The sequence below is a fragment of the Eptatretus burgeri genome, chromosome 13 (assembly GCF_056783735.1).
Source record: "Eptatretus burgeri isolate ZD-2024b chromosome 13, Ebu_testis_v1, whole genome shotgun sequence".
Classification (NCBI taxonomy): domain Eukaryota; kingdom Metazoa; phylum Chordata; class Myxini; order Myxiniformes; family Myxinidae; genus Eptatretus; species Eptatretus burgeri.
In genome coordinates this window covers 30,078,947-30,094,941 of record NC_140973.1, presented here as the reverse complement: position 1 = coordinate 30,094,941, position 15,995 = coordinate 30,078,947, and the positions used below count along the sequence as shown (strand labels likewise).

At 43.4% G+C, this 15,995-nt stretch overlaps 1 protein-coding gene across 2 annotated transcripts in view; it reads right to left on the bottom strand.

The window, feature by feature from the left end:
- The window catches only part of ACTN2 (actinin alpha 2), a 119,303-nt gene extending 108,679 nt beyond the window's left edge, over positions 1 to 10,624 (bottom strand). Inside the window, exon 1 of one of the 2 annotated variants that reach the window (XM_085851875.1) lies at positions 10,314 to 10,624. In XM_085851875.1, coding sequence (XP_085708001.1) covers positions 10,314 to 10,448 — 135 coding nt within the window. In that variant the 5' untranslated portion in view covers positions 10,449 to 10,624. The remainder of the gene's footprint in view (positions 1 to 10,313) is intronic. The other variant, XM_085851874.1, reaches the window with a different exon arrangement.
- Between the last annotated feature and the right edge of the window lie 5,371 nt (positions 10,625 to 15,995).

The following is a 15,995-nucleotide window of genomic DNA, read 5'->3' as shown; positions in this document are numbered from 1 at the left end:
GTTCCCCATACCACTTATAAGACCATGTCATGTGGCTTAAGTTGCTCGGGCTGAATAAGATCCATTCATGTGATGCCTCTCGGCATGACGCTGGACCGCTTTGGGACTTCCAACATCTACGGCATCGTGACTTTTAGACACGTGCTCCAACAAGGAAGTCTTCGAAGTGGTGGGCCGTCGAACTCACTTCACTATGACCCGCCAGATTTGAACTGGGCAACCGGAATGAACCAAGGACCATAACAATATTTATTCCAGACATGATGGCGTAATGGTTAGTGCATGTGATCTTAGTCTGGGAGGTTGACAGTTTGAACCCTGGCCGAGTCATACCAACGACTTTAAAAATAGAACGTGCTGCTTCCTTACTTGAAGCTCAGCATTTAAAATTAAAGAGCATGGACAAACAATGCCGGGAAAGCAATGGCAACTCATTTCAAATTACACTTGCCAAAAAACTGCTTTTGGCAGCACAAGTGCTCTGTAAAGATGATGGTACATCCAAATCAAAAATAAAATCATATATATATATATATATATATATATATATATATATATGTATATATATATATATTAGCGGGGTGTGATTACACATTGTGAAAGCATTCAAACCATGCTTCCTCGTTGTCTCGGATTGCTCACCTGCATTTGATCTTTCATTTATTTATTTTCATATATTTATATTTTCATTTACAGATGCTTTCTGACGGTTCTGTGATTTTTTTTTCCTGGTGTACCAGCTTCGATGCCTGTCGGCACACAAAATTATTGTGCTTTCCCATTGTCTCGGGTCGCTCACCTGCATTTATTTTCAATTTTTTTTTCATTTATTTATACAGTATTTTCATATATGGATGTTGTCTGACGATTCTGAAATTTTTTACTGGTGTACCAACTTTGATGTGCATCAGCACGCAAAATTTCAGCTTTCAACATCACCTGGAAGGTACCGACTTTAACATCAGTCAGTGAATCAGTGAGTGAGTCAGTCAGTGGTTAGAAAGAGCTTTATATATTTGATATTTTATATTATATCGACTCCTCCATGCCCCTCAAGCCAAAGATATATATATATATATATATATATATATATATATATATATATATATATATATATATATATATATATATATATAATGTATATACACACAAGATGAGAGTTTTAGTAATGTATAGATATCAAAACATGAGGAGTGTGACGAGCACTCCACTGATCCCCATTGAATAACAGTCCACACCAAAGCGTCACCTCCAACACAGAGGCTTTGGCCCAGTGACTGTTAAAGAGACAAAGATTATATGATCATGATCAGCTGAACATCAAACAGAACCATCGATCCGGATTTCAGTATACCAATCCTGATGAGAGCAAATAAGCCCGAAATCCGGATCGGAGGTTCCGTTTGATGTTTAACTGATGATGACCACATAATCTTTGTCTCTTTGACAGTCACTGGGCCGAAGCCTCTGTGATGGAGGCGATGCTTTGGTGTGGACTGTTGGCCAATGGGGATCATCAGAGTGTTCGTCACACTCCTCACATTTCGATTTTCCTGTTGGTCATATCACGTGCCTTCTGGTTGAATGGTTTGCATTAGCAGGAACAATTGTCTGCGTGGCAAACAGATGGTTGTTCTGTGCAGATTATGTGGTTTTACCATGTGAGACATAATCCGGGGTGATGCTCACCATAACAGTCAGGAGGTACGTCTGATGTATATACGTATGTACGTATGCGTTTAAAGGTATGACCAGCCATTCTGTGAAAGACTTGGGCCAAAAACTTAAATTTTTTTCATTGACTAACTTTAAAGACTCGGACCAACCCAACAAGAAGGTGGGGATAATTATGGCTGTGAAAATATTATTATTATTATTAGTATTAGTGGTGGTTGTAGTAACTACAATAGGGGTGTGTATGGTCTTTGTATTGGTTGTGGCATGGGTAGTCCGGCATCCCAGCTGCCGATTAATTTTGTTGAATAATGGCCTTTGTGCTTTATCATTTGCTTCTGGGCTACTACCTGGGCCTTGACCTGGGCCTTCTCTTGTTCAAGAAGGGCTCAATAACAGAAGGTTGGTGATTGGCATTTTTCTTTTGTCTCATTATGAGTCCTGCACCATATGAACTTTCTTTCTCTCTCATCCATTCGTTAACCACTCTTCAACCAAAACATATGTGCTCATCTGCTCGATCTATCTTTAACAACACTTCACGCTAAATGTATGTGGTTACCTCTTCATCAATTTTCTTCCCCTCCGACACCAGCTTGATATCAGAGGTACACACTTCATTGATGCCACTCGCACATGAGAACACCCATGTTCCCACTTGTCCAATCACCCACTCCCTCTCACACACAGAAAGACCTCACTCGAAACTTTCCACCTCCACCTTCAAAATCATCTCGGAAAAACATTCACAATCACATCACCACCATTGCTTTCCAACAACATTCCATCCCATTAAAATACTCAATGAACCACACTTCGTGGTCCATCCATCTGAACAAACCATCCCACATTCCTCCAGAATAACATGATCTCCACTTCGTTCTGGTGGCCGTCCCACACTTTCAACATATCAACACAAACTCAACCCAACTCAGGATCCGTTCTGCCTCCTCTGTCACTATGAAATTGACCCTGTACACAGACACCACTTAATTATAACTTTCTCTCAACTCACACAGTACAGATAAATATTTTACATTTAATGCTTACTCGATTATCTGGGACAATCCAGTCGGAGTGTCCGGCATCCTAGGGGTTTTGGAATTCCGGTGAGGACAACAGGGGCTACTGATGAAGATGCTGATTCTACACATCCATTCATTAAGAACTCTTCATGATGACCGTATGTGGTCACCTATTTATCTTTCTTTGGAAAAACTGGAAACTTGGAAAGAGTTGGGCTTGGGGAAGGTCAATGTGGGTAGAAAGATGTTCCCTGAAAAATTGAACCAGGTGAAGCTTTGCAATATATTACCTGCAAACATTGATTAAATCCAATAACAAAACTAATATTACATGGATAATACTGCCTGTTGAAAATACCTGCTATTATAATTTTATATCTCTTAATTAATTCAAAAACAATTCAAGGAGATTACATGAACGTTGGCAAACTCAAACAATGATGAGTTCACACCAAAGGGATTATGTTTGTCACGGTTCAGATGTCGCTCTGTTTTGTGTTTGACATTGTCTTTATGAAGCTGAACTTCAGCTAATCATGATTTTGCAACCTGTTAACGAGTACCCTATTGTCATGGTGTAACCAGACCCGTTGGCTTGATGGTTACAGCAGCTTAATGTGTGCTCTGAGTCTGGGAGGTCAGAGATTCGAACCCTGGCTGGGTCACACCAAAGACTTAAAAAGTTCTGCTTCCTTGTTTGACACTGGGTTTATAAAGAACAGAGCATGGTTAAACAACCATAAGTTGGCAACAATTGGACAAGCTTGATGGGCCGAATGGCCTCCTCCCTACATTGAAGCTCCTTGTAAAGGAACTTGTATTTATTTATTTATTTATTAACCTTAAAGCAGAAAGTTATGTGGTGTCTCACCTGTGCAGTTAGCCTAAAAACAACAACAACTTGTATTATTATCCATAATTCACACGATGAAGAGCATGTTTGGTTGAGGAACAGTTTCAATACCTTTTTGAAGACCTGTTGTTAACTGGGTGTAATATTGATGCCTGTTGTAACTGCTTCCTGGAACAGTGCTTCTCATATTGGAGGTTACAGGATGCTTCTTCTACTATCTGATTGAGATGCCTTTTTCTGAAGATAGAGAGGTCAACACTTTTGTCCTCAACTCTGCTGTTGGTGTGTCCCCTTCCTCTCTTTTTGCTGTTACTTTCATTTTGTTATGTCCTGGTTTGTTGTGTGTTCTCGCTCCTCCACAAGCCTCGACATTGTACTCCGGAGGTTTCTGGCATAATACAACTGGCCATGTCACCCTGTGCTGTAACACACACCCCTTTCACTTTGGTTAGGGAGATGGATGTGACACTGCTTTTATAAGCACCATCACAAATCACCCTGCCAACCACAAGGTATGTGCTGGCACCACGTAGACGACAAGGTATGGACTGGCCCCACTTAGTCTCGAGCAGGTAGGTAATTGCTAACCTTAAGGTCATCACTTAAGGTGGTTTGTGAGCCAGGTGTGCTTTAAATTTGCACTGCAATAATGACATGATGGTTCTACTCTGCCAACCATTGGTTTGTAGAAACTTGGAATCCAAACCTTTAATACTGCTGCCCTCTGTAACGATATTTGAACCCACAACCTCGAGGATGGGACACCAGTTGTATAAACTTATCCCATTTGCTCTATAACACACACACACACACACACACACACACACACACACACACACACACACACACACACACACACACACACACACACACACACACACACACACACACACACACACACACACACACACACACACACACACACACACACACACACAGCTCTTTGTATCATGGTCTACACAGAGCATGGTTCTGCCGAAGCAGTATATTTTTAGCAGCACAAAACTTGGTGTTGCATACCTGGACGAGTCACGCTGACTCCAACACAGGTTACCCGACGAGTGTGCAGGACCTTCTAATTTGCCAGGGTGCTGGTGATAGCTTGCCTACTCTTTGCAAAGGACACCGTGGGATCTTTAACCTCCAACTAATGCCGGAACATGGCATGCCAGTTTAACGTCCATCCGAGGGATGGCATACACATTGATGAATCACCTTCCTGTGAAACACAAGTATGGCAGTTTATAGCTGGGTTGAGATTCAAACCCAGGCGATACAGCTCAGAGGAGATATGTCAGGGTTTATCAACTTACATTGACTTGATGACTTGACTAGTCTATTTCTAGCCGCTGCAGGATGAAGGCCGGCCTCCACTTGGTCCATTCTTTTGTATTCTCTACAATTTGGTGCCATTGTAGTGATTATACTCCAGTGGATATTTAAATTTCGTTGCTCTATCGAATATTTGATCTTCCTCTGCTTCTTCTGGGTCCTTCTCTCAGTTTCTACTTTGTTTCCTCCACCACTGAAGGTGGACGGAAGTTGTATTTTTGCCCCTGTCTGTCTGTCTGTGAGCAGGGTATGTCAAAATGTTCAAGATTCATTCGGACGAAATTTGTCGGACAGTTTGGGTGTGTGACAAGGAAGAATTGATTAGATTTTGGTGAAGATCTGGATCCAGATCCGGACACTAGAATTGAGTAAGAGATTCTTCACTGTTGAGAGATGGGGCCAAAAATCGATCTGTCGCACGATATCTCAAAAAAGTTGTGGACGGATTATGACCAAACTTGGTGGATGAGTTAGTTGGGTGACAAGAACAAGCCGATTCGATTTTGGTTCAGGTCCGGATGCAGACCCGGCCTATCAGTGGGATACAAAAGGTAAACTGTTCAGCCTGACGGAGGTATGCACTCCACAGAGTGCTGTTCTGACTTATTCTTTCTTCATCGATATTTATTTATTTATTCCCTTATTTCCCCATTTTTACTGTTTCAACACACCTTGACATGTAGTGAACAACCTCCTGCACAGAGCCCAATTATCTCCCAGTTAATGTTGCCTTCATCTTCTTTTTCTTCTTCTGCCAGGGTAGTCAGATTGTCTTCAAAAATGCTGCCTCCATGACACGTGAAGAGGTGCAGTGTCCAATGGGAGTCGAGTGAAACCCAGAGATTCTGAGCACCCCTCTGCTCTCCCTTTATCCTGACAGCTGCCATGGTTAGTAACCTGAGAGCCGATGGGGGACTGAGGGACATGTATTAGAATGTGACATGTCATGTTGAGGGATTTTGGCATACTCGTGACACTTTCCACCACAGGATGGTGAGAGAACTCTCTTCGTCTGGTTCTGGATTCTCATGTTTCCAGCATCGGTGACCCTATCGGTGGAAAGCGACAATATCGCTGGTATTGCTTTTGGAGTCCTTGGAACACACCGACAACAGCCTCATGGTAAGGTGAAGCTTCATTGGTGTCGGTCATTTGCTATTATTATGAAACAAACCATGCTTGTGTAAAACACACTGATAGATCCATCCATCCATCCATCCATCCATTGGGACCATACTCTGTGCAGAGCGTTGGTGCTGCCTAAGCAAGTCACCTTGGCTATTGGGCACAATCCTGAACGGGTCACCACTCCGACACAGGATACCAACAAGCTGGCACTCATTTTGCCGACCTCAGAAGGATGACAGGCAGAGTCAACCCCACCTGTTATTAATTCAACAGCCGAGGGGGATTTGAACTCAGGATCCTAAGATCCCAAGCCCACCACCCCAGTCATTAAGCACTGATGGATAAACACTGTTTACCATACAATATCGTCAAATATACGTGTCAGGCTTTTCGACATTTACAAATGTTTACAAGGAATTATGACAGCTTGCTTTTTGAGTGTTATCACGTAACTTCTTACACCAACAATGGTCATCATTTCTGGCCAGCCACCACCGACAATATGGTAATATGGTACAAATTTAATCAGCGTAACACTGTAAATAATAACCAGCAGTAATTATCAAAGCATAAAGTCACATGGACAGGTCGACCTTTACTTCTACTCGAAATACCGTTACTGCCTTCGGGTGTTTTACACTCACTGTCGCTTTTATTATTATTAATCAGAGAGATTTGAATGTAAAGAGTTAATTTAAATAAATAAAAAAATTTATCCTCATCATCCTCAAAATTTATTTGTTATGTAAGTCTCAGCTCAAGGATGTGCATTTATGTTTGTTCAAGTAAAAATAAAACGACACACTTTATACAATGTACTTGGGTGACAATGTCGCTCGTATTGCTTTTGGAGTCATGCGCTCAATGCATGTGGGTGAACAGCGAATTCAAAGAACATTTTATTAATTTTCTCCTGACATAATCATTCCAAGATCCTCGTTGTTGTGCAAATGATTTTGCTTTCGGTGCACAAACCTCCCCGAGAACGAAGAAAACGACTCTAATGGGTTCACCTGTTTTCAAACTTAAAGGTACGAGCAAGTTGCCCGAGCCCGCACGGCATTTTACACGGGGTAGGGATGGAGGAGGCAAAAATGCAAATGGGTTCTTCCGTCATCGAGCCTGCAAGCTGGGAGCAACAATTCACATTTATTGCCACATCTGATGCAATTTAAATGCTCTAATGAAGGAGGGGTGTTCCATTTGATCCGTAATAAAAATTTGTATTGGTGTCAAAGCCAGTGACCGATGGCAAATTAATAGTAGGATTTTGAGGTTGGCCTGTTAATGTTCCCATCTGACCCCAAGGATTATGGTGCGGGGAAACGAAGGTTCAAATCCCATCCACCACATGTGTTTGATCATTGTGTACTGATGTCCTAATACATGTAAGCGTACACCGATGCCTGTACGTCCTGCTCGTGGTGGATGTACAAGCCCCTCCATGAGCCTGAGATCACTGTTAAAAATAAATAGGATTCCAAAATACAACCGAGTTCAAATGGACAACTTGATGAAAACCTCAGTGTATCTCAAACGATAACGGTTGTAGTGTCACAGGAACTCGGCTCATGTTCGGAGGGCTTTCCATTAACGGATTGAATATCCACCGAGCGAACGATCACCGTTAACTATCAAAAATACGTTCATGAATCACAGGCCTGCACCGACATTTTAGAATCAAGCCACCCTGCTTTAAAAACCCTTGTTTGCTTGTTCCTTATTATTGCCCTAAAATAACTTGGTTCTTGCAAGTTGTTTTTGTCGAGGGTGATTATCCAACGAGAGAAACAGATCCACATTGCACAGACTCGGTATGTCGACGCACGGTCTATTTCAATAAGGCACAAATTGCAAAGGACAAAAATAACAACACACACACACACACACACACACACACACACACACACACACACACACACACACACACACACACACACACACACACACACACACACACACACACACACACACACACACACACTGGAAGATACGATTGCCTGTGCTTGAGAATCCTTGTAGCCCTACACAGACATGTATTTAGGGACAATGATCTTTCCTTGAAAACAAAAAGACTAGTTTACTGCGCTGTTGTGCTTAGTGTGCTGAGGTATGTGGTTGAGACATGGACCGACAAAAGAGATATCTCCAGGAAGATTGAGGCCTTCAACAACAGGTGCATCCAAAGCATATTGGGTATCACTACGGCTCACCAGTGGATAGGGCATCATCGTCGTGTACAAGTGTGGAGACAGTAATTTGGATGGAGAAGTTACCAGAAGACATTATTGCAGCTTGAAGACTTCGCTGGCTAACTCATCGTGCTCGGATGGAAAACAACCACATCCCTACAAAACTTTTTATTGGGACGGTTGCCCGACACATGGAACTGAGCTGAGATGGAGAGACAAAGTGAGACAAGACCTGAAGAAGTTTTTAATATTGATGAAGACAGCTGGTTCCACATGTAGCTCAGAAAAGAGGTTCTTGGAGAATAAAATGCAAAGAGGGGTTAGACACCTGTACCATGAAGGTGGTAGATATGGACAAAGCAAACCATGATGCTATTGCTGCCATGTTGTTGCCAGTGAAGAAGGGACAGCAAGTGCTGTTGCCATTTTCACATTCTCTACTTATCAAGAGATTGTTCAGAAGAAGACAAGATATTGCGAGACACATGCTTGACAGCTAGCTGAAGATAAGATAACCCCTCCAGCGAGATCAGTGTTCCACTTTGTGGTCGAAAAGCATCATCATCCATAGGTCTTCTTTTAAGGTTCAAGGTGTGCATGTGTGTATGTGTGTGTGTTTTTAACACCCAAGCTTAGACCGAGAGCAAACCGCATAGTTTTCATACGCCGTGACTGCATACGACGACCGTCCCTCTCTCTTCCCTCATCATCCCCATGACCCACAGCCATTTCCCCAATTCTTCACTGTTTGTCCTTGCTTGAGGTTCACTCGAAAGCATTACATCTTTCGTTATTTTATGATAACAGCGTCCTGCAAATATCAGAGTCTACTTAATCTAGTGGCTGGGTATGACTACATGAGTAATATTAGTGACTAAGTGGTCTGATTTTCCAGTCACGAGTCGATCAGTTCGTACTTGACTTAACTAAGTGTCCACTCTATGATGAAGGACTTCCTCAATATGGTTACTCTGCTCCAGTCAATGCAAATTGTGGCCGAATGTTTCAATTTAACCTCTCCGTGTCATCTTTGGTCTACCTCTGCTTTTTCCAGGTTGCGGAGAAATATAAATCGGAACTGGGAGGAGATAGGAACGACATAAAACGACAGAGAAACAAAGTATGGGTTTTTTTTCATTTTATTTCATTTTTCCTGAAAAAGTTAAAATTGTTTGTCAGTTTCAGCCACAAATTTATTCTTATTTATTCTTCGTGCCTTATAGAGACCGTTAGATCCACGGTGGGATTATGTACGGCACAGAACGTCTCTTCGAGAGGACAACGATCAAGCTTCCCTGGATACAGCAATTGATATCAAGTTGTGGGAACCTGTCCCTTTTGGACGAATCGATGGGATTTATTTGTGGGGGTTCGGACGTGCACCCTCGGTGCGGTCCACATGCGTGTGGAAATCGCGCTCCCAAGCTCGCCCTACCCTTCGAGCCCACATTGCGGATCTTCCTTTTTATGGTCGGGCCCTGTGCTTCAAGAGGCTATTTCTGCCGCCGATCTCTCGACCCCCCGCTCTTGCCAGGGCCATTTGATGCGAGCACGCGGGAATAGCGCGTGCACATGACCCCCGATCGCTTGGTCCACACATCGCAGAGCAACCACGGTCTATACCAAGGACACTTCGGAACATTCGCTTTGCTAAAGCATTCCGAGGTTGTTTGGTAGACATTGGTGGCACAAGGGTGGAGGGGGAGAAGGGGAAAGGGGGGGGGGTGCAATCCTTCATGCATGCTCTGGTGTGGGTATGCCAGTTGCAGTATAGACAGCCAAGGGGAATGGCCTCCAAAGGACCTTTTGGACCCACCAAGGTGCGCTGTCTTCGGATGTACGTTTAAGTTCACCCATTCGAATTTATGACACAAAACTTGCATCACCTTTCACCTGCAGACCGACACGTCGCGGGCCAATTGGTGCACACATTATAGTATTGCTGCATACCGTGCTTCATGATCAGGTGCACTGCATAATCTCGTACCTGAAAGGTGGTTGAGCATTATCTGTGTGATAATTCAAAAGCCAGAGAGAGAGAGAGAGAGAGTGTATGTATATGTATGTATACACACATTCAGTATATATGGAGGTTTGTGACAGACTGACCTTTCGCTGCTGTTTCTCCCATGCGGGATCCAAAAGCATGTCTCTGTCCCAGTCATCCTCCTGGTTCATGTACGCCTCTGTGTAGCCTTGGATGTACTGAATAGGAGTACTGTTCTGTTCTATTATGTGTTCCATAGCTGCCGCACTCTTGCCTCTCTATCTGAACAGATTTCCCTCTTCTGACTCTCTCTTTCACTCCTTTCGCACTTTTGAACGTGTGCAGAGCAGAGACGACAGGGAACGGGGAGGGGACGGGGAGACCTGACGCCGTCCGCACTGTTGGGCCACTGTTCGCGCGGTGGCACGCGCTGTCCGGCGGACTTTATCCGGCACTTGGTGGGGGGAGGAGGGGTTTCAGGCTGGAAAGGGAAGAGAAGGGGGGAGGCAATATCAGGATGGGGGAGGAATTTGGGAGTCGGGTGGCCGTGTGACCAAGGGTTTGGAGATTTGTAAGTGTAGGTGCGGAGACTTGATTGTGGTCCATGAACCTTGTCAGACTCCCCAGGGACCAAAATGTCCCGTGACATTCTCGAATCTAGAGCGACATGATCTGCGCTACCTGTTTTCCATCATCCTTGATAGTCGTCACCTTTTTCATTGCCTTTGACGAAATCAATTCGGTTTCTGGAATTCGATTCGAACGTGGAACAAATCGGGACCAGGACTGGTCTTGTTAAGAGTGGACTTGCTTTTTGATTCCCAAATGTTTCGAGTGCGACTCAGACTCAGGAAGATCATGTTAATAAAAACACAGGTGACACATCGCCCTCGGATAGACATGCCATTAAACTTCTATAGTTAGCTGTCAGGGGTTTGTAGATGGAGAACGTGATACATCGTATAGACATATTACTTAAACTCTTTACCTCCACCACCGAAGGTAAAACGGAGGTTACGTTGTCCCCCATGTCTGCCTGTTTGTCTGTGAGCAGGATATCTCAAAAAGTTGAGGACCGATTCGGACGAAACTTGGTGGACAGGTTTGGTGCATGACAAGGATGAACTGATTAGATTTTGGTGAAGATCTGCCTCCGGATCCGACTACTAGAAGATTTTAAAAAGTGATTCTTCACCATTGAGAGAAAGTGTAGGAGACAATTGAAAACCGAATACCCGACCACATCCTCACGTTTTGATCAACCTTTTGAAAATGCAAGATTTACAAGTACGAGGGTTGGATAGGTTAAATTGGGGTCGAGAACAATCATGAGGAGGGGTGGTCGGGTGACAAGAGATGGTAGTGTGCCGCTTGCTTGAAGCCCTGGAGGGAAGAGTGGGATTGAACAGTCGCAGGAAGGCCATTCCTCATAATCAAGAAAAAAAAACAGGTCAAAGGAGTGTTGGTGCATGGAAAGCTTGGACTTTTGGAGTTGAACCAGAAGTGGGTTACTGGAAGATGGTGCACATCCTCCAGGAGCTGGGGAGGGTTGAGTAAAAACAGACTTGAACCTCTTCCAGTAGCAGACCATGGAAATCAATAATCCCAGATCCTCCGCACTTCGTAGAGGAAGTGGTGACAATGACAAACCAGTTGCAAGAATCTGGGCAACAGCAGGTCCGTGATGCCCCAAGATGCTCCGGGTGACACGCGTGCTCCATTGTTTGCATCAGATCATTTACTGCCATTTACAGGTATGAGAAACCATAGCAGGCATGGGAATTCACAGGTGGGTTTGTTTGATGATTCTTCCAGAGTGACAGTGTGACACTGATATTTTCCTGGATTGAAGGACATGTTCCAATTATCAGACCAACATCGAATCATCTCCACATCAGCACAGAGTGATGTCGCGGCTATCTGCCCATCAGTAGTATTGGGTACTGTAAAACACAATGTGGAGTCATCTGCCAAATGGAAGAGAGCATTTTCCAGAGCATCAGAGGGGTCGTTAATATATAGATGAAGTTCAACACTTAGCCCAAAAATACTGCCTTGGGACACTCCAGTCTCCAGTGGAGAGGAGAGAAGAGGGTTGTTGCTTGTTTTTTGAGTTTTTAAAATACTTTTTTCTTCTGGTTCAAAACAAACCCATCTTTTTGGACACTGAACAGCAACTTGCAGTCAGTGCCACATTATATCTTGGCTGGGGTGAAGCAAATTCATCAGCAGCCATTTAGCTCCCTTCACTTCTTAATATCAAGGGCTGACCCAGTAAGGGGGGGGGTGAGGGGGTTGTAAGCACCAGTTGACACCTAAAGGGTGTGGTGGAGGTGTTGATGGGACTCACAATGCTTCCGATGGAAACCGAAAGGGTAACTTTAAATTCACGAGATCTTACACCCCATGGCCACAACGTAGGGCATATACAATAGCACACACAGTCCCACCGTAAATAAAGGAAATACTTACTATTCGTAAATAAAAAATGTCATTGGTGGAGGTCAAGGACATCAACGTGGCTTTGGTAAGTCCGACAGTAAACTCATGGGTAAAGCGCAGGCGACTTATCCTTGCATCACCTGGCAATAAAAAATGTCAGGGGAAGATGGGAGTAAAGGTATGAGGGTGATGGGGGAGATGGTTGAGGAGGAACTAATATGTGCTTACGTGGGGCTCACAAATTCTGCTGTTTTGCGTACGTAATATATAGATGACACCCTGGGATTGAATACTAGGAATTAAATTCAATGTAACGTGTTTGGTAGATAGGATTCTCGTGGATAAGAAGAACTTGTTTGAAATAATGAGGATCTGAAAGGAAAGCACCAGTGAATGGAGTTTACAATAAAACAAAGGAATAGACCCAAATAGGACAGGTGCTTGTGTCCTGATGGAGAGTGGGGGTCGTTGGGGTGCATTAGGGGATAAAGTTGATTTTCAGTTTGATTCGATGGAAATTCATGGGTCCATAGGGACTGAAAGGCCTCAGCATTCTAATAGTAGTTGGGGTCGAAAGGGCCTTTAGGGGTCTAAAGGGTGTAAAGTGTCAAAAGGGTCTTAAAGGGTAAAGATGACGAATAAGGGACTAAAAAAGGACTGAAAGGACTATCCCCTCTCTGCCACTCCCCACCACCCCAACTTTGTCCTTCCATCTCCCTTTCCTTTTTGCTCTTCAAAACAAATGTATCAATGACATCAAGAGGTGAAAATTTAATTAAGAGGTTTCAATTAAACAATGATGAAACATCTAATGGGATGACGAAATTTCGTGATACGATGGATATAACAAAACATAGATAACATTTTGAGTTAATTAACTAATTATCTCCCTAGCTGGATGGAAATGAAATAAAAGGACTCCATTAGTTGTTGCGCATCAATGTCATGAATCATTATGCCGAGTTTCAAAACGATCCGTTGAGCCGTTTCGAAGGAGAAGGAAAAAAACAGCCACTTCTGAGAAGGAATGGACCCATTTCCAGAAACAAAGACATCGTCATGGCTTCAACAGTTGATCTTGACTTTATCGTGGACCAGCTAACAAGTATACAAGGTTTATCGGTCATGGTCATGACGGGTCATGATGAATCAATTGTTCGAATTGTTAGAATAGGACTTCCAATCATAACGCAACAACCCTCCTGTGCTGGCAGGACAGCCTCGAGGTAAGTACTCTGAGATGTCTGACCAGGGTTCAAATCTTGACCCACCTATAAACTCTCATCCTGGTGTTTCATATAGATAGGGCGAGTCATCAGTGTGTGCATCGTCCTTTGTATGGACATGAAGTTGAAGTATCTGTCTGATGGCACCGGTTATTGGTGGAAGTGAAAGATCCCATCATGTCCTTCGTGAAGAGTCGTGGAGCTATCGCCGGCACCTTGAACAAATCACTAATTCCTGCCTGGACTGCAGGAACCAAGTGGTCGAGTCCTTTTGGAGGTTCCTTACAGCAGGTTGTCCTTGTGGTTGTTGTCTGGGGAGCAGCTTCTGTACTATAAACAAACACACGACTTTCAAAATGATGTATGGATGCGAAACGAGACGGTGTGCGTGCGTGTGTGTGTGCGTGCGTGTGTGTGTGCGTGTGTGTGTGCGTGCGTGTGTGCGTGCGTGTTTACAGTGATTCAGTTCAGCTCACTGGGCTCTTTTAACCTGCCATTACTGGCATGAAATCTGTGAATGAAATTGTCTTTTAAATATAAACTTCAGCATTTAGATGAAAGAGTGGCAATTTCACAATGGTTAATTGTTCTGTTCTTGAATGCAAATTGGACTCATGGAAATACAGGAATACGAGAAATATCCATGGAACAGAGGAGTCGGGTTCCTATGATTTCCTGTTAAGACAATTAACGGCTGCAGTGAAGGTATATTTTTTTCTGAAAAAGCACTCACACTCACACTCACACTCACACACTCACACGTCCATGCAGCTTCCCCCTCCTAACATGATTCATAGTAAAATTATCATTTTAAATTTACTCTGTGCATCAAAACCCCCCAGATATGTCCTTCCCATTGGTGTTAAGAAGCAACAAATTCAGATGAACAATCCATTCACTGGTGACGATCCGCTTGGTGTTTTGTGTTGCAAACGACCGTCCACTCTGGCCTTGCACCGGCCCACATGGTCGAGAGTTTGCAGTACGAGCAGCTGCTCATTCGGCAAGACAAGAAAGTTCTCCAAGTCTTTTGTTGTGCAGAGGCACAGCCCTTTCTCTCAGGTACTTTTCCAAGTATTTTCAGCCTATTTCAGAACCTTATTGAGTCATTGTAAGTAACAATCAGTGTCTACCACAGACAATGTACTTTATGATGCACTGAACACCTGCATTTCCTGGGGTTGCCTGCACATACATGCCAAGCGTTCTGGGGCAGAATACGTCATTTCCAAAGTGCTGTATTGGCCAGATGGTTCACATGTTACATGTGAAGAGCCTTCTTCAGCTACAAAGGACAACCATGATGGTGATGTTGATGATGATGATGATGAAATAACCTGCCTAAGCTATCCCTCCGAGGTTGGCAAAATGAGTACCAGCTTGCTGGGAAAAGTGAGTTGGTTGAGTATCATGTGCCAGAGTGCCGACCCGTGCAGGATTGTGTCCCCGAGCCAATGAAACTGCCTTGGCAGCCTTATGCACTTGATGGTGTGAGGACGATCCTCCATGCATTCTCCCCGAACGAGCCCACAAAATGACATCACACCTCCTCAAACTTCAGCTCAAGTTGCCTTGTATGCTGGAACTAAAGATAAATTTTCATATCATCCTTTTACTTTAAGAAAGAAGCATGTACAGATTTGTCTAAATAGTGGTCTTATCACCCGGTATGTTTTTATTATGACTCAGGCTCCCAATTAATTTTGGAAGCCTTATTGGTTTTGTTCTGATCTGCTATTATAGTACAGCGGATAAGCACAATAATTGTGCGTTTTATGAGAAAAGCATGAATTTTCTAACATGGTTAGTGAATACCATAAGATTTATTTTCAGATGTGGAGGGAAGTCAGATTTGACCTCTGAGGACCGTGAGAGGTCAAATCCAAGATGGTCACCTAGTCCACCGGGTCTAATGTTCAAACGCGCTTAATTTTGGAACCAAACAGTGTAGAAAAACATTTAAGGTGTCATTTCCAACTAAATTGGGGATGCCCATTCATTTGGTGATACTTTTGAGATCGCCAGAATTCAAGGAAATGCATTTAGGTCAAGGTCAAGGTAAAAATTGACCAAAAATAAGCCAACAGTTGAAATTTGCAAATGAACCCCCAGTGGTGTCTCATGTTTGAGATGTCA